This window comes from Clytia hemisphaerica, unplaced genomic scaffold, assembly GCF_902728285.1.
Source record: "Clytia hemisphaerica strain Z4C2 unplaced genomic scaffold, Clytia hemisphaerica genome assembly, whole genome shotgun sequence".
Taxonomy (NCBI): Eukaryota; Metazoa; Cnidaria; class Hydrozoa; order Leptothecata; family Clytiidae; genus Clytia; species Clytia hemisphaerica.
Genome location: NW_027103562.1, coordinates 2803318 through 2823192, shown reverse-complemented (window position 1 = coordinate 2823192; position 19875 = coordinate 2803318). Strand labels below are relative to the sequence as shown.

General features: G+C 35.5%; 1 protein-coding gene across 2 annotated transcripts; it reads left to right on the top strand.

Moving 5' to 3' along the window:
* Window positions 1–4185: 4185 nt before the first annotated feature.
* On the top strand, window positions 4186–19344 carry LOC136800737 (enoyl-CoA hydratase EchA19-like). 2 transcript variants are annotated; one of them, XM_067057394.1, is made up of 5 exons: window positions 4186–4311; window positions 8341–8621; window positions 8853–9147; window positions 10236–10396; window positions 19267–19344. In XM_067057394.1, the coding sequence occupies exons 1-5, from the start codon at window positions 4212–4214 to the stop codon at window positions 19285–19287; spliced, it is 858 nt and encodes a 285-aa protein (XP_066913495.1). In that variant the 5' UTR covers window positions 4186–4211; the 3' UTR covers window positions 19288–19344. The 2 variants fall into 2 exon arrangements, with proteins under 2 accessions (XP_066913495.1, XP_066913494.1); XM_067057393.1 differs by lacking the exon at window positions 19267–19344 and adding an exon at window positions 14178–15909.
* Window positions 19345–19875: the final 531 nt, after the last annotated feature.

Sequence of the window (19875 nt, the reverse complement as noted above, 5' to 3'; positions counted from 1 at the left end):
ATCGATTTTTCACTATTTAGACGTCATAAAAGGGGGTATTTCAAACATTTTCACCTTAATTTTAATCCTTGAAACCTATCATGCCAAATTAAATTCCCGCCAAAAATTCTTCCTTTAATGTAATTTCAATATTACAATTTTTTCTATTCTCTGTAAAAGATTACATGTTACCATTACGGTATTTTTATTTTTTTTGTTCAGTATTCTTGAATAGAAAAAATATAATCTTGACAAAATCAATTCCAGCAGAAAATCTTACTATTTCACGAAATTATAATTTCCATCATGTAAAATTTTTGACTTTGATACAAGATTCTTGCAGAATAGCGTAGACAAGAGGGGTGCAAATTTGTGTAGAAGAGCAGACTTTCATGGCATAGTAATTATCTATTCATAATATAAAAATATAATTACTGTGTCATAAAAATCTGCTCTCCTCCACACATTTTGTGCCCCTCCTGTCTGCGGTACTGCCCTCTAGAAAATCTGGAACTAACCCAAAAACTTGAATGTGTTATTTTTGGAGAATAATTATACTTTTGGGCAAAAATTAATATTTTTAATATAATTGATGTAAATTAGCATGCAAGATCTGAAGATAAACTTACCGTCAATGGCTCTTAACTTGGGACAGTCTGATAAAACATGGGACAGCAATTCGGCCATCATTTTACAGAACCTCCAAAGTCATTTAGTTAACATAGTCGCAAATCTCATAGAAAACAAACTTTGTTGTCAAGAGGAATTTATTAGCAGTAAGTGAAAATACAGACCAGAAAGTCAACCATCCCATTATATGACCACTCGTCCCAAGTTAGAGCCGTTGACGGTACACAGGAAAAAAATCAGAAAAATTCCTTGTGACTTTTTAGTGAATTCACATTGAATCTAGGTGAAAAGTTGCAACCTTTCTACAATTCACAGCTTTTTTGAGTGAATTATTGAATGATTGCAGCTTTTCACCATGAATTCACTAAAATGTCACGGTGATTTTCTCGTAAATCTTATCATTTGATGTCCACAATATGATATATAAACAATGGCCATATTATTGCAAAAATCCTTTCAGTGTCTTTCGCTGCCAAATGTATAAATACTACGATCCATGTACAACTGTTTGCAGGACAAAAATGTCATTCTAAAATTTTAAACATGTACGTTAACACCAAATTATTGAGCAATGTTAATTTTAGCAACCAGAAATACCAGGGCTAAAAAAACACAGTAATCTCTCAGAGTTTTTTTATACTCTCATTCAACGAAAATGAATTTATTCCATAAATTGGTTGATGCTACGTTAAATCTCATCTGATAAATTCATTCTTCAGTTCGCCAGTGTTGCACATCTTTCACAGCGGCAAAAAAGCAGCTGCCATGATGTATGTGATTTGATAAATACCCTTTTAGGTTTTCTCGGTTGACATTACTGCATGGGCTGTCTGGTGGGGCTGGTTATATAAGACATAGTAGTCAATCAGCTACTCTTCAAATTGCCATTGGAAAATAATAAGCATGAGATTTGTTTTATTCTAACAACTTCTCTAAAAATAAAGATTAACAGCAACTAAATTCAGGGCTGAAATTAGGACCTGCTGTCTGAGTCTAAACATGACTAAAGTCAGTCAAAGGGAAATATATATAGGCAAAAGTCAAATCAGATAACCAAAACAACACACCATCCACATCCAGAAAAACATTAACATTTATGATGATTTTGACTGAATTAGATAATTTTGAGCCAGTAAAACTAAAACTCACACAGACAGTTTAATTGATATATAGTGTAAATTTTTATTGAGAGAAAAACATCGAAAACAGTCAAAGTCCAGGCCAGTTATTAGTCCAACACTCCAACACTTGCTTCCCATCCATCAAAAACGAGAAACCAACTTTTCAAGATATTGGTTTTCATTGCCGTGGTCGTACAGCGTAAAGCTATTCACAGTATTTTGATGAAAATTATCCTAGTAAGTGCGTTCGCAGCTCGATTTTCTGTCTTCCCGAAATCTTTCTCTCACTCACTCAGCCAGAGTCTAAAGGTTGAAAAATATCAAGAATCTTGATATTTTTCATTTAACTGTACCAGGGCCCTAAACGATTCCTCCAATTATACGGTACTGGCCTCTTTAAGTCGCAGAATCGTTTATCGGCCCTGGCTCGCGAGGGTGGCCTTATCCCAGATACCGTGAAACCGTGCGCTGGGGCCTATTACTACCGTCAATAAGAAATTAGAAAGTGATTTGACATAGGTACGACGCTGCAAAACCCTAGGCAAATCCCTAAGAAAATAAAAGAAAATGAGGAAAATTATCAAAAAATCAGAAAATCAACGATTACCCGCAAACTACCCAGATTGTTGCCTAAGTAATAAAGAACAGGTGAGAACATTTTGAGATTCTCAAGTACCCAAAATGAGTATTCCGAGTTTTCCAATGAGGCATCTATTCGAACGTGTCCTGAAAAGAGGAAACGCTTTTAGAACTTCATTTTTGGTGTAATTTGTAGCTAATAGATGAGGCTTGATAGGAATACAAGTTTCCAGGATAGGAATCCATTGTTTTCGTGCCAAATTAGGCCATAATGCCCAAAATGAGTATTCCGAGATTTCCAATGAGGCATCTATTCGAACGTGTCCTGAAAAGAGGAAACGCTTTTAGAACTTCATTTTTGGTGTAATTTGTAGTTAATAGATGAGGCTTGATAGGAATACAAGTTTCCAGGATAGGAATCCATTGTTTTGGTGCCAAATTAGGCCATAATGCCCAAAATGAGTATTCCGAGATTTCCAATGAGGCATCTATTCGAACGTGTCCTGAAAAGAGGAAACGCTTTTAGAACTTCATTTTGGTGTAATTTGTAGCTAATAGATGAGGCTTGATAGGAATACAAGTTTCCAGGATAGGAATCCATTGTTTTGGTGCCAAATTAGGCCATAATGCCCAAAATGAGTATTCCGAGATTTCCAATGAGGCATCTATTCGAACGTGTCCTGAAAAGAGGAAACGCTTTTAGAACTTCATTTTTGGTGTAATTTGTAGCTAATAGATGAGGCTTGATAGGAATACAAGTTTCCAGGATAGGAATCCATTGTTTTGGTGCCAAATTAGGCCATAATGCCCAAAATGAGTATTCCGAGATTTCCAATGAGGCATCTATTCGAACGTGTCCTGAAAAGAGGAACGCTTTTAGAACTTCATTTTTGGTGTAATTTGTAGCTAATAGATGAGGCTTGATAGGAATACAAGTTTCCAGGATAGGAATCCATTGTTTTGGTGCCAAATTAGGCCATAATGCCCAAAATGAGTATTCCAAGATTTCCAATGAGGCATCTATTCGAACGTGTCCTGAAAAGAGGAAACGCTTTTAGAACTTCATTTTTGGTGTAATTTATAGCTAACAGATGAGGCTTGATAGGAATACCGATTTCCAGAATAGGAATTCTCTCCTTCAGCATGAAAAATACAAAAGAATTCGAATGTGTCGCTGAAAGTGTCGCTGAAAGCGAAAGTGTCGCTGAATGTGTCGCTGAATGTGTCGCTAACTTGACTTTGGTTAAAGGGACCCCTCGCTTGTTTGTGATCTTTAGGAAATCAAACTATATTGGTCCAAAAACCCCTAACAGCATATTCAAAGGACATAAAACTTACTGCTAGTTCCTGCAGAGATATCGAAAAATTCCTATGAAAACAGTATGGCGTCTCCGTCTGACTGAAACCAACACAACCGGGGCTCATTGGGAGTTCTGAAGCCGATACCGATTCTCCATAAACCCGCAACTCGACTCCAAGCAAAGGGTTTTTCTTAGGAGAAGAGCGCGGATTCTAGACTGTTCGAACCAGAGCCGGCCTCTACACCTCGTACTGTAATTTTCTAGTGCATTTGTATCGACAACTTGGTGCGACAAGAGCGCGAGAAAATTCGAAGGCCTTCAGAAGCCATTTGAAACTTCTGAAAGTTGAGTGAACATCAAAATTTATAATTTCTAATTATGGATCGAAGAAAGAGTTTTGCGTGCTAATACTTTGGGAAGTTGCTTTTCATACGAATATGAAGTGAGTGTCTTGTTATCATTTTTAAGCGAGGGGTCCCTTTTTATTGTTTTGAAAATAAATCAAAATCGAAAGTGAAAGTGTTGAGAGAAAGTGAGCTGAGATATTTTGTTGTTGGAATGTACCAGGATTTTCTTGTCTGATCTGCTGATCGCCTGTCAAATGATGTTTTCCAGATATCATTTTGTATCAAAAACATTTGTAAAAAATTCTAAATATATCAAACATGCAAATATATTCAAGCAGAATATTTCATCCCAAGGTAAAAAGTTCATTTTTTATAAAATTCTCGATGCCAGATGCCAGAATTTTCTAGAATTTTATCCCGACTTCGACTTGGAGTTGGCAAGCATTCCCTTGTTATATTTTCTTCTCTCATGTTAAATAATGTTTCAATATTTTTTCTTGACATTGTTATTGTAAGTTGGTCTAATATCAACATCCCTTTATCTAATACACCTTTCCCGTACCGTAGAGTCGTTTAATCTCGACATACGTCTTGCAATCTCGACACCGGATCTGTAAAATAATCAAAACAAACCTTGAATGAAATTCTTGGTATCATTCTTATCGAACAAGTTCATCCATCAAACTAGAAGTTCAGTAAACATTGCAATCATTTCAATTAAAAAGAAAGCCAAATTATAAGCAGTTTTACACAACACACGAAACGCATGCAAACTTCCTCGTAACTTTCTCGTGTCCATCATTAAAATTTTACAACTTTATTACGCTTCAAGTCACGTGATAAAAATAATTCGCGCGCTTAGCCTGGTTTCCCCTTCCTTATATATAAAAACACACGCTCTAGGCGCTAACAGGCCGCACGCCGTGATGGCCAGTATGGCGGTCACATTAAATTCAAAAGGAAACCGGGTTCTTTTTATTATTTTCGGTTCACGGTAAAAATTCCTCGCGTGCAAAATGTTGTGTTGTTGTGATTTAGACATCTTCGTTGAAAGCATGCTAATTAGTTTTTAGCGATTACTACATCGTTAAAGTTTTCTTTTCAAATATAAGTATAAGTAATAACACTTCACATTTCTCATATTATATTAACAATCTGTGACGTGATAGAGAGAGAGTACATTTTAGTGATTGATAGACCTTTTCGCCTTTGCGTCCGCCATATTGAATTGTATGCAAAAATTATGGTTGCCGAATTGCCGTGGTGAAATTCCCTTAGAAAGTATGCAAAACATATGCAAAAAGAAAGTATTAAATAAAAACTTACATGCATAATTGGCATTATATTAAAGTGTAATCTTGTAGAAGAAAGATTAAATTTGCTTCTCTTGAAAACTAAAAACAATTATATTCACTCATCTCTTAGAACAAGCACTTCAAAAGACCATAACATTAGACAGAATCTCAAACTGAAAAATCACCCGCGAAGGTAAAAAACAATCCTTATTCGGCTGACGGCAAATTATTCTCCTGGGAATAGAGCCGCCAAATGATCAAATCAAACACATTGATAAAGTGTGACGTCATAATTACTGCTTTCAGTTTGCGTGTTTTGAAAGTTTGATGTGTGTACTCCGTCTTCGTGGAATTTCTTAATGGCATGAAAACAGAATATGCAATGTCTTTAAGAACAAATTCCTAAAAGGCTTTTGTTGTTCTATAAATATTTCCTTTTGGATTAAGAAATTCCATCTTTTATTGTTCTAATGATTATAATATTTATTTATAAGATGCTTTGTTGTCTTTTTAATCTTTGTGTAAACTTGCATATGTTTTGCATACATTCCAACTAAATCCAACCACGGCATTTTCGTTCCTGTATTTTTGCATACAATTCAATATGGCGGACGCAAAGGCGAAAAGGTCTATTGATAACTTTGGTATGTATTTGTTCATGTTTGATTTTTTATTTCGAAGACCAGCCTACAGCTATGTCGAGATTGCAAGACGTATGTCGAGATTAAACGACTCTACGGTAGTAATGTAATGTTGTTTGGGGAATTTATGAAGTTCTCTGGAATTTCGACTGTATTTATTCAGGTTGGTTTTTTATGACTTCTAATGGTACTTTTTCTAACGAGTTTGATTACTCTGTTCTCACACTTATGTCTTTTTTTTTCGCGTCCTTTTCCGTGATTACTTTTATTTATATTTTTAAAGACAGGTAAGAAGGCATATTGATGTAACTGTCAAAAAACCAACTTTCCCTAAGGGAACGCAGGCAAAAACGGCTTTGTTTACCTCCAGAGACCAAACGGTGGAGAGCATCAAAATAATGCGCGTGCATTAGTTTTACGAATTACCGTAGAGTCGTTTAATCTCGACATACGTCTTGCAATCTCGACATAGCTGTAGGCTGGTCTTCGAAATAAAAAATCAAACATAAACAAATACATACCAAAGTTATCAATCAATCACTAAAATGTACTCTCTCTCTATCACGTCACAGATTGTTAATATAATATGAGAAATGTGAAGTGTTATTACTTATATTTGAAAAGAAAACTTTAACGATGTAGTAATGTAGTAAACTAATTAGCATGCTTTCAACGAAGATGTCCAAATCACAACAACACAACATTTTGCACGCGAGGAATTTTTTAGTAGACATTTTTACCGTGAACCGAAAATAATAAAAAGAACCCGGTTTCCTTTTGAATTTAATGTGACCACCATACTGGCCATCACGGCGTGCGGCCTGTTAGCGCCCAGAGCGTGTGTTTTTATATATAAGGAAGGGGAAACCAGGCTAGGCGCGCGAATTATTTTTATCACGTGACTTGAAGCGTAATGAAGTTGTAAAATTTTAATGATGGACACGAGAAAGTTACGAGGAACAGGAAGTTTGCATGCGTTTCGTGTGTTGTGTAAAACTGCTTATAATTTGGCTGTTTTTTTAATTGAAAGGATTGCAATGTTTACTGAACTTCTAGTTTGATGGATGAACTTGTTCGATAAGAATGATACCAAGAATTTCATTCAAGGTTTGTTTTGATTATTTTACAGATCCGGTGTCGAGATTGCAAGACGTATGTCGAGATTAAACGACTCTACGGTATGTCAAACTCCCATCACATAAATTTTACAATTACGTCAGAGTAGACTACGCTCGCCACCGAAGAGGTTTATTTGGAAAGGGTAATTATATTTTATTGTTCGCTTCTTTTTTAAAGATTCGCCGGGTTGGAAAAGTATGAATTTCTTTGTACATATTTTACCTACCCCAAATATTTAGGAGGCTGAGTTTTAAACGAATCGTCAAGTTGAAACGAACGATAAATGTATCAAGGTCTGTTTTATTTACCCCCTGGTGACTTAACAAAAGAGACTTAACTCGATGTTACAATCCAATTATTGAAAGTTTGTGTCAGCCTTTTTATAATGAGCGAGACATACGTTCTCTGATTACGCAATTTTCATATTGACATTTATGAGGCATTTTGATGTAACTGTTTGAGCTTTTCTTAAGTTCTGTCGAACAAAGTCCCCTCAAATTTTAGTATGTTCAACCTATTCATGATATTATACCACCCTGAAAATATTTTGCCAAAAGAAGGTCGCTGTCAAAAGTTAGAGGCTCAAATCCCAATTTCCCTAACCCCTCGCAGGCAAAAACGCGTTTTTTACCTCCCAAACAATTTTATACACAACGGTGGAGTGCACATTTTCCCGGGCCATTTCTGAGAAATTTGAATTACGGGAAAGGTGTATTCTCTTTTGAGATAGGAATAACATGAAAGTTTGAATCGCTAGCTATAAAATTGAAAAAGGATTTTTGACCATTAAAGCAAAGAAAAATAGCTTTGACCTTTAATCTATTTTCAGCTCTAAAAAAGGGTGTCAGAATTAGATAAGAAATGTCGACATTAGACCAAGTTACGGTACTTGCTGAATCAATGATGGACAAAAAGGAATGATTTTCTGATTCTCATCTTAAAATTTAGATGGGGTTGGTACTGCAAATGCATTTTCACAAAATTATCAAATTTCACTAGTATTATTTTTATTTTCCTGAATTCCCTTAAAGTTAATAAACATTCACCACTCAATCAGAGAGAACAAAGGACAATTTGTCAACTCAGTTTTATTGGTGAACATTTTGTTAGTGTGAATGTAAAATATATTTGAAAAATTGAATAAAAAGCTTTTCGGCTTACGCCATCATCAGTTATCATACAAGTAAAAAGAAAGTAACAAATTTATTGAAAAAATTGGAAAAAATGTGAGTAATTAAAAGCAATAAAAATTTAAGTGACGATAAAATATATTACAGTATATTTTGTTAGTGCTTTTTGTTTTTCAATTACATTGTATTCCTCCTTAGAAAGTAAGCCATGTGTCATAGTTGAGCGTCTCGATTCTCTCAATGTAATGACCATTGGAATCAACCGTCCACAGAAACGAAATTGTGTTAACATTGAGGCAGCTGGGCTATTAATCAGTGCATTTAAAGAATTTGAAAAAGATGATCAAATTCACTGTGCTGTTTTGCATGGCTTTGGAGGATTCTTTTGTGGTGGGTATGATTTAGAAGAACTGTCGGAGACCCCAGAAAAAGATAGGCAAAAGAAGATATCAACTATAATTTTTGGTGATGGACCAATGGTAGTTTTTACAGTTTTTATAATTCAGAAAAAATAGCTTACTGACGTGTGATTTGGCATTAATTTGAAATTAATTCGATCTTTTATAAATGTTCTGTCAGGCTCTTCCATTATCAAAGTGCTTAAAATTATTATTATTAGTAAATAAATCATCTTTCAAATATTTGAAATTTCGATTTGTAAAAAGATTCAGAATAGATTCTAGACAATATAAACATGTTCTGGCTTTTAGGGTCCAACACGTATGGCACTGACAAAGCCTTTAATAGCAGCTGTATCAGGATATGCTGTCGCTGGAGGACTGGAACTAGCCTCAATGTGTGATATGCGAGTTGTAGAAGAAAATGCTCAATTTGGTGTACTTTGCAGGCGGTTTGGTGTCCCTCTGATTGACGGTGGTACTGTTAGATTGCCGAAGCTGATTGGTCTGTCAAGAGCAATGGATATGATTCTGACTGGTCGATTAGTTGGTGCCGAAGAAGCCCTTGCTTTTGGACTTGCCAATAGAGTTGTCAAGAAAGGTACAGGTGGGTAGGTTTATGACTTCAACTATCGAGATGTTTATTGTTCTCGAAGCCTTTTTGCTATTTACGTTGGCGTTTTGTTAGCAAATATTTGAAGAAGGATTATAAATCTATGAGTCTAGGTAATGTTCTAGTTGGTGAGTTGGGAAGTTGCTAGTTTCGAGTTGGGGAGTTCGTAAAACGTTACGGCGACCAAAAATTTTCTAATTTAAACTAATGTAATGTAGCCCAAAAGTACAAATTTCAAATAAGCCAGTACCAAACATGTTATTGCTTTTAAGATCATGAAAATGGTAAGGTGCTGGCTAGCAAAACCAAAATACTTAGTACTGTTATGTCGAGGTTATGCCATTGCCATAATGCTGACAACATGACACGTTATTGTAAAAGTATTAACAAAATCTTTAAATACAATGATTGTCAAACAAATTCCCTAAAAAATATTGATCATACTGCAAGTGATGCTTATTGTATAAAAGGATATAAGTTGGCAGTCATCTTAGCCTAAAAAAATTCGTAGAGAAAGCTTATAGAACTAGAAAAATAATGACACTTTCTTTTGTCATTTTATCATTGGAATTGACACTTTTTAATAAAAATTTTAATCATATTATGGTTCCAAAGTCACTTTCATCAAGAATTATATTTATACTCAATGTGATGCAGGAAATATAAATGGATATGAATTGACAGTAGAAAATAGCTTTCCATGCTCTCAGCGCACGTGTTTAAGGCAAATAAGCATATAACAGGTGGTATATGTACTATACGTATTATATGTGTTATATATTACTCTCATATTACATTTACTTTCAAAATCGTACTTTTGATGTAAGTTATTCTTTTTCGGTAGCCGGTAATTTTTTAACTCCCCAACTCGAAACTAGCAACTCCCTAACTCGCGATTAGGAATACTTTCCAAACTCTAAATCTATATATGAATAGTTAAAGAGATTAAAAATATGATGCTGATGGTGCCAATGCTAGGCAATAGAGAATATATACTGTATTGGAATTATCTTGGCAAAATATAAATGTAACTTTCCTAATAGCATAGAATTAAAGTGAATTTTTCTAATCATTTTGTTCAGCATTAAATGAAGCAATATCTTTGGCAAAGGAGATTTCAAAATCTCCTCAAGGCTGTTTACGTGCAGATCGGCAATCAGCGTTGTATTCGAGTTATGAAGCCAACGATATTGACGATGCTTTTTGTTTTGAAGTTGAAAATGCTGCACATGTCATTTCTGAGGTAAATATAACAGATTACTTTATATTGAATTTAATTCAATTTTAGATGCATGTCTATATAATTTATTTCTTTGGAAGGAAGAGATTTAATTTGAAATTGGCCCGAAATTGTTTTCTGAAAGGTTTGAATTTGGCTAAATCTGCCAGATTTTTTACCTTTACAATCTTACCAGATTGGAGACAGATTGGAGTTGTTTTTTTTTCAATATTTCCCAGTGTCAAACAGTTTGCATTGCTGGTTTACGTTTGTCTGCCATTAATTTATGATTGAGTAGTGTGTTGTTTTCAATTTTGGAGAGAAATTTATTTAATGAATGAATTCTGCCTCTCCGAAAGGATCTACAATAAAGTTGTTTAGAAAAAATTCGTTATGTTAAGTCCGGAATTCCAAAGATCTCTTCTATCCCGTTTGGTTGCTGAAATCTTTGCGGTCTTTCTTTCCATGCTTCCATGCTTGAATTGGAGCACAGTTTTGGATTTGACGACGTCGGCTGGTAGATTATTTCAAGGATCGATTGTTTGATGATAAAATTAATTGAACAGTGCACCTCTCACACCATCTTTTGGGATTCGCTCAACGAGTTGAAGGTCGTGTTCATATCATGGTTTCTTGTGGCACGCGTCTTGTGCTGAAAAGTTTTGTGTAGTGAAGATCTATCATAGACATTGAAATGTTTATATATTTTAATCATGTCGTTCCGCTCTCGTCTATATGCAAGCGTCGGAATAAACTAGCAAACTAGTCTGTTAATTAATCATGTCAGAGGGCGGGAACATAAAGGCGGCGGGTGTTTGCTAGAATAGGAGCTGCGTAGGAGAACGAGCAAAAGTTGGTGAGAGGCTGCTGATTAACTGCTGCTTTCAGCCCTTGCCGCCGACAAAATTTCTTCCTACGCTTACCTAACTCCTGCGCTCACTTTTCCCGCGTGATACCATTCCAGCCCAAATGGCGTGCCAGTCTAGCGTCGGAAAATCGAGTCTGCGCAAATGTTCTTGGTGTTCTAAGTTCTGGAAACCATCGATCAACTTACTCGCTCTCCTTTGAACATTTTCTACGGCTGTGGTATTTCTCTTCAAGTAAGGTGTCCAGACTGCTTGGCCATATTCAAGGTGAGGACGAACATGCTTTGTGTATAGCGTCTTGAACATATCTTTATTTAGGTAGGAGAAGCTTCTGCGAATCAAACCAACAATACGATTTGCCTTCTTAACCTTGGTTGCGATGTGTGGTTCGAAAGATAGTAGCTCGTCAAAAGTAGCCCCGACGTCTTTCTCTTCTTCCACATGTTCAAGTATTTTGCCATTGAGGTTAAATGGATGTGCATGAACATGGAATTATTATAGACACTGGAAAAACAACGGGCTGATTTTTGCCAATTTCTCATGTGCGCAGTAATGACATTATTATTCACCCTCCTACCACCATTAAATGATTTTTTGTAGTATTTTAATTGCATTTCTCATCAAAATACACTTATCCAATTCCGAAATGAGACTTTAAAGTTCTCCTCCGAGATTCAAACTCATCTAGTTAATTACTAATTATACGTCGTTATGGCGTTTTAAATTTCGAGATATAAGCAGATATAAGATGTATAAGAAATTGAATATTGACACCAGAAATCTTTAAACTTCAACCTCCAAAAATCCACCGTGCCACCACGTGCCACCAAAATATTTTCATATCACAGTGGAGCTATGAGACTCACGTCTAATATATGTCAGTCTCAGCTCTTTTCGGAGAAATATTGGAAAGATAATCCCGATTCAAAATTTCGTGTCATTATAAGCATTTTGTCTGATTTTACTCGTCTGATGATGTTTTCCTCACACTAGATTTCATAAATGTATTCGCTTGGTATTCTAGTATTTATTTTCAAGCAAAAGTACGATCAGAAAAAGTAGTATAAGAGTATTAATCATTTTTCAAAATCAGAGTCCTTCGAGCTGCCATGACAGTTGTCCTTTGCGGACAATGCCTGTACATTGATAGTTTTCTGAAACAATAGAAAAACAATACTTCGCTCTCCACCGTTTCATTCTATGTTTGTCCAGAGTCTCTATAATAGCCATGGCATGAACGATGTTGCGGAATTTACCAAGTGTTAATGCATGGCATTTTCGGGATGAAAGTTAATAGCCAGCTTTTTGACCATTCTTCCAATTTCTTTATATCCTGCTGAAGAAGCTCGGCGTCAAAGGCGCTTCTTATCCTTTTGCAGAACTTAGTGTCATCAGCAAATAACAGCACGTTGGATTTAACAGTTTCTGGGAGGTCGTTGATATATATAACAAACAGTAAAGGGCCGAGTACACTGCCTTGTCGGACCACTTAACACATTTGAGGGTTGCAATTTCACACCATTGACGGTAACAGCTTGAGTACGTTGATTCAAGAAACTTCTTATCCATTCCCATAATTTTCCGCTTATCCCATATGCTCTGACCTTCTTCATCAGACGACGGTGTGGAACGGTATCAAAGGCTTTCGCGAAATCAAAGTAGATGGTGTCGGTGACCTCGTTAGATGCCGTAGCGTCAGCACAATCTGTTAGAAATCTAAGAAGTTGCGCAGTAGTCGATCTACCTGGTAGGAATCCGAATTGTTCTTGTGCTTGAAGTTGTTTGTTGGTGAGATGCTCCATGATAACGTCTTTAATGATTGATTACATCATTTTACAGACAATTGAAGTCAAACTTACTGGGCGATAGTTTTGCATTGATTAGTTCATTATCATTGTTAATGGAGGAACAACTTCATCAGACAATTCTTTAAGTAATCATGAGTGGATTCTATCTGGACCGCATGACTTATCAGCATCGAGTTTGAGAAGTTTTTTCATTACTGCTTGTTCTGATATCTGTATGTCCGATACAGTGATGTTTGTTCTTAGATCAAATGGTTGCAATTTATCGTCAGGCTCAATAGTAAAAACACTGGTGAATTGATCTTGTAGTATTATCGGCTTTTTCAATATCATCGAACTTCATTGACGCTTTGTCTTCTGGGTTTAGCAGGAGTGGAGAAACACCTGTTTTCGTTTTGAGTTTAGTACGAACATAAGACCAAAAAGACATTGGATTTTGTTTGGAGTTATCGATTATAGTTTTCTCCATCTTTCGTTTGGCTTTGCGCATCAGTGATTTGACCTTGTTACTCGCTCTTGTATATGATCTTCTACGATCTTCGCTACTCTCATTCCTTAGGTTCGATATCCAGCTCCTGTGAAGTCTCTTTTTGTCAAATAGTGTTAGCAGATTTTTGTTTAGGAGCGTAAGGTAGAAAGCTCTCAGGCCCGAGATGGGCTACTAAGAAATTGTGCCAAAAACATTTTTGGTACAGGTTATAAAATGGGATGAGGGTTTGAAATTTTTGGATGAAAAATTGGTTTTCGCTGAAGTTCTTCTTATAACTCCGGTTATAAGAGTGCGCTTTTAGTGATTCACTCAATTAAGAATAAACTAAATTGAATAAATTAAGAAAATTTTGGCTCAGGCTGGGTTCTACTTAATCTTTTGAAATTTTCAAGCTGAAATCCTCTCACGATGTTCTTATTACGTTTAGTTTCTTTACAAAAACTTAAGTAGGTTTGAAAGCTGTTAAAATCAGTAATTTTCTTAGTAATTTTCTGAAATCTGAAGCTCAGGAGGATTGTTTTTTATTTTGCCCTTTGGTTTTGACCAATTTTCAGCGTCGTTTTCTTTTAAAAAAAGCGTAAAATGTGTTACTGTACACACTACCATCCACCCAAAAAAAGTAACTCCGTTTCTTTTATTTCAAGGAGTCCATTGAAGGAGCCAAAAAATTCGTTTCTGGTCAAGGAAAGCATGGGCAGTTCAATGTAGGTGATTTTAATTGAAAGAAAGATGATAATTAATTTTACTCTGATTCCTGATTGATAAATTGAAACGCGAATGTCAATCGTAAAAAGACAGGAAAAGGAAAGTTAAAAGTTCTTAAAGCACTGCTGTATCATAGAGGCGATGGTTTTGATGGTCAGTATCCAATGGAAGGAATAGTTCAAGAAATCGTTACCGTTGAGAAAAACTCTTGGCATTTCATTTACCATTTGAAAACTACGAATCTCAACTAAGGATTGTTAGACATACTCCATACACTGGCATTTCATTTAACCTCGCTGGCTTTAACTGGGTCAATAAAAAAACAGGGGTGAACAAAAGTTAAACAGAGCGCTGATTCACTGTATGTACACACGTAAACACACTTCAAAAAAAATCAGTGTTCATCCCAAGCGTTTTGATTTAGCATTTTTTGAAGTCATTATAAAGTTTATACACCACCTTCTCACAGACACGGTAGGATTTTCTCAGCCAGTGGGGATAAAATAACGGTCAGAAACTAAATGGGGATTGATATTCCCATATTTTTATGGCTGGGAATTTCAATTATTTTATTTTCAAGTCAGAAAATTCAGTAGGGATGGGGATAAAAAGCATAATATTTTACATTTAGGATTGGTTAATTTGATTATTTTCTACCGGGGACAATATTTTGGCCAATTTTTCCAGTGGGTCTGTGAGAAGGGGGTGTATAAACTTTATACTGACTTTGCTTCAAAAAATGCTTTAAAAAATGCTTGGGAGGAACATTGATTTGTTTTTTGAAATATTAAATGCTCTGTTCATAAAACTTTTTGCTAATGTTGCAACAAGAATATTCTTGGCTGGTTGCAATAAAAAAGACGAATTCCTGGAATTTATGACGACGAGAATACGTAAAATGTACGTTGATCGAACAAATGATTATTATTCATACGTATGTTAAATTAAACTAATTTTATATTTGCACATTATCAAATTTTTTGTCATTATTTCGAAACTGCTTTTGTTTTTGAAAATATGTCAAATTTGTCTTTATTCCAGTAATTCCCCAGGATGTACGTGATTTAACTTTTTTTTCCTTGTAAGAATGTGTTTTTCCAGAAAAAAATTGAATATCGGGGGTGGGGGATATAACATTTTTTAGAAATTTACCCCGTGGACATTGTGATTTTTGACCCCAGACGGACAGCAGGTCTGACCCCCCGGACAAGCATCAGTTGACCCTCCGGACATTCAAAATAACCCTCAAACCGAGCAAAATTACCCCCAAACAGAGTAAATTCCTGGGACCGGGAGAATTTTGTAGATTTTTCACTCTCCCCGGACACTACATCCCCTATATAGGGACATATTCTGGAAGAGCCCAATGTGTTAATGCTCAAATTTCAGGGTGTGGTGAACAACATTTTATCAAGAGTCACCAAATTAGCAAAGAATCATTATTTTCTTGTGTGCAAAAACGTTAGCCATACCATAATTGTCAATATATCGGCAATACATATCACATATAGATGTGCTTTCCTGAAAGTGGAAGAATCTTCATCTAATCCCACTTTTAATTTTTTTTGCTTACCTTTTCTTTTTCTTTTATATTTATATCGTCATTTCTTCACGTATTCCTACGTACTAACATTCCTCATTTTTACAAATATATCACATACACATACAGTTCCTACTTCTTTTCAAAACTCACTGAATGTCTTGACGAGAGACCGAAAGCTGAAAAAGTGGGAGGGTGCTCTACTATCAAACTTTGGGATTTTTCCAGCAGACTTGCGTGTGAACTGAAACCTAATTAAGGCGATTAAAATTGGCGACTATAAGTATTACCCTTCCTACCTCCAATTTGGTAAAAAATAATGGAGAAAATTAACACGTTTTCCAAATTCCTAGATTTTACAATTTTTAGATTTTAAAATTGATACGGGCTTATAGGTTATAGGCCTCGGGGTACTGGGGTTGGCAGATGAGGGGTATGTGCGGACCTCCAAAAACCGACCCTTAGAGGCACTGATTTTTGCTGAAAAGGTGACCCTTAGAGAGACTTTTTTGAAAAATTTTCTACCCTTAGAGAACCTTTTTACAATTTTTTCACTCTAAATCAAAAAAGATTCCTAAAAATCGTGAATTTATATTTTTCTGATTTTTGCGTCCCTTAGAGAGACTTTGAAAGGTGAAAAAACCGACCCTTGTATGTGTAGTGGATAGAGCGATGTCTCTAAAAATGTTGAATAAGGGCTCATTTACGATTTTAAGAAGGTATTTTTATACTGTTAGAAATATGTGTAAGATGTATAATTTATGCATCATCGTGTAGCTATGTAGTTTTACTATAATTTAATCGATATCTTATTCTTATCTTTTAATAACATCGCACCTTTCGAAAGTGTTTCCAATAGATTTCACTCTTATGGTTTTACCCTTAGGAACCCATATTTAAAGTTCTAGTCATTGATTTTTACTGTACTTAACCTTTTAAGCAAAAAAAACATGAATTCTCATTTTAGCCATATTATTATTCTAAACTAATTAATAAGCATATTTTGCAAGTTTGTAACTATTATTAAGTATTTAATCAAATTATGAACAAAAAGAAATTTGAAGTTTAACAGATTAACATCAATTTCTAAGAATCGTTATCAATGACACTATATCATACACCGGAAAAATAGTATTACTTGCTAGGTCAACTGAAAGTAATTATCTTTATAATACATTTATACTCCTGTCCGTTTTTACCGTATCAAATTCGCTTTTCGCTTGCTCCATGAAATCTCACCCAAGCAATGATTCCATAACTGTAATATTTGAATTTTTTTAATGGCTAAGATTAAAAAGGCTGTAAATTATGGGAGTACTAGATTGACTAAGGTATGAGGGAACCTTTTTATCTCGTCAACTCTACGAAAGGGTGAAAAACCCACCATTACAAATGACCCCTTCTCGATAATTCTCACACGAAATTATATATGCCTTGTGTTAATAACTTCATTGCTTATTATTATCCCAATATGACGAAATCCTTGTAGACAAATATCATGGAGTCGAGACGATGGATCTCCTCTGTGATGCCATCAGTCACGATCACACTTGGCAATATATCTAAAAGTTAATTATCGTAGTATTTACCCAAAACAAAGTCACTTCAACAAATATGATTGCAAGTCCAACGGGCTTTAAAAAGACATCCGTTTCTATTAACTTCTAGAAATAGTTCTGGCGGCAGTGTTCTTAGTCTTCTTGCTCATCCTCTAGCGAAAAATGTTTCTTATAGGAAGTATATCTATAGAGGTCTGCGATTCAGATTACAGTGTTCTGTTCTGTTCAAGAGTGTTCTTTTAATATCCGCTGCCAGCAGTAAGATAGAAAATCCATTTTCTAAGATTTTGATTGCTTTTATTTTAGTCCATTTTTGGGGGCCTGGGTCCATTAAAAATTTGAATTTTTTATCCATAAATTCTTATTCTGACCAATTTCCACGGGTCTAAAGATTTTTCTTGAATCATCGCATCAACGCAACACCGACAACAAAAATAGCACACTGTTCAACTCGTACACTCCTCTTTGAACTGTTTTTAGGCATCTACTGAGTAAATCTCAAAAGTTTTGGTGCTACCCATCACTCTGTCTTGATTTAAGCAAAAATTTTGATGCTTTTTTATTATTTTCGACCTTTATTTAAGAGATTCGATGGCTTGCTCGTGATTCTAAGAGAAAATTTTGAGTAAGAAATCAGGAGCCACTACAGTTAAATGTTACCGGTACATTTTTGCCTTAATGGCCTTCTATTTGGATCCGGGGGGGGTACTAGGGTTGCGAGCTGACGACTTTCGACCCTCGGACCCTTACCGGGACTAAAAAGGAGAAAACAAAGGAAAATTTTGTGAATTTTACGACCCTTACCGGGACAAATTTGACAAAATTTCGATCTTTTTGGGAGTAAAAAGTTGAAATTTTCCTATTTTTTCTACCCTTAGTGGAATTGAAATTTGATTTTCTGATTTTTCCGACCCTTAAGGGGACTTTGGAAATCCAAAAAAGGTACCCTTAAGGGTGGCACATACCGTACCCTCCATTTGCCTAAGTACCCGGGCCCCCCCGGATTCGGATCAAGCTGGAAGCTGGAACTCAGGACTATCAAGAAATAACTTTAGAAGTTTCAAGATGAGTATCTTTTTTATTTGCTGTTAAACGGTATGTTATTCGTGGTAAAAGGTGTCTGTTTGAGTTTTGTAATACACCCCTGTCTCAGCCCTGGTGGAACTTTTTACTTCAGTGGAGGTAAAAATTCCCATCGAAATCCCAATGGGGATAAAAATTATATTGTTCCAAGGTTAAAAAATCCAGTGGGGATGGGTTTTGGAGTTTTTGCCAAATTTTCCAGTGGGTTTGGGGTCCCAGCGGGTCTGTGACACAGAGTGATGTAATACGACTGCTGTAAACTTTAGTTAGACTCAAAACAATGTATGATTTATCTATAAAGATATCAGCAGAGTGTTTTAAACTATATTCTTGCTTCCATAGCATCAATAATGATATCTAGATAATGATACCTATAACTCTTTGTAAAAATGTCTATTAAGCTCTAGCTTTCATCTAAATACCTACAGTAAGTCAATTATACGGATTAAAAAACAGGAAAATCAAATTTTAAAAGTCTAACAGTAGGATAAAGGGCGATTAATCATAAAGAGATTGGTTAGGACAAAGTCGCCCCCCCCTCACTGAGTACTAGTTTTGTATAGTTGGACTGGTGTCAATAGGGCGTCTGCAAAAAAGTAGTGGTTAATTAGGACAATTAAAAAAGGGTTTTTTATAAACTTACCTTATTCACAAGGCCAAAAAAATTGTCAGTTTCGCTTATTGTCTCTATGCATTGTATAAGTAGTGACGATTACCCCCTCCCTCATCTGCCTTTCTTAGAAAACAATGCGGGACTGATTGCATGTATTGCAGGGAATATGACTTAAAGAAAAAGAATTTTTACTATTTCAACGAATGTAGAAAATTGCTTTTTATTTTTTTTAGAAACTTGTCCGGGAATCATGAACTGAACTATATATTTACAAAGAATAGTTCCAACAAAAGGATGCGTCACAATACCTTTGGTGGGTTAAACCCGAAAATGACTTCAAATTTGAAGATTCGAAAAGTATAAAAAAGCACAATATCGGTAAGGATTCATTTTAAAGTAAGGGTCAATAAATTAAAGCTACACACTAAACGATTAGAGAAGAATAAAGCAAAATAATGATTTTTGAGAGATTTTGGTTTCTTTTAGTTTTGTTACATTTAGGTAAGAATTTTCATTAGGGATAGAGTCAATATTTTACTGGTTTGAATGAAATGTGAATGTACTGGTTGAATGCATTGAGTTTTAAAGCCCGAAGGGCTAGAGTAGAATCTCTAACATTTCCCTGGAAGCCACTTATTCTCCATCCAAAACGCGCCGTAATCATGACGACGGATTGTATCTAGCAGTTCCTTTGTTTTTGAGGACTATATCTTTTTAAATCTAGTGATAGATTTTACTTTCAATCCGGCGTTTGTGTAAAAACCACGCGCGGGCGTTCTGAATGGGAAATAAGTGGCTTCGTTTCCCATCCAGGAGTCTCGAGTCTAGCCCTTCGGGCTTGG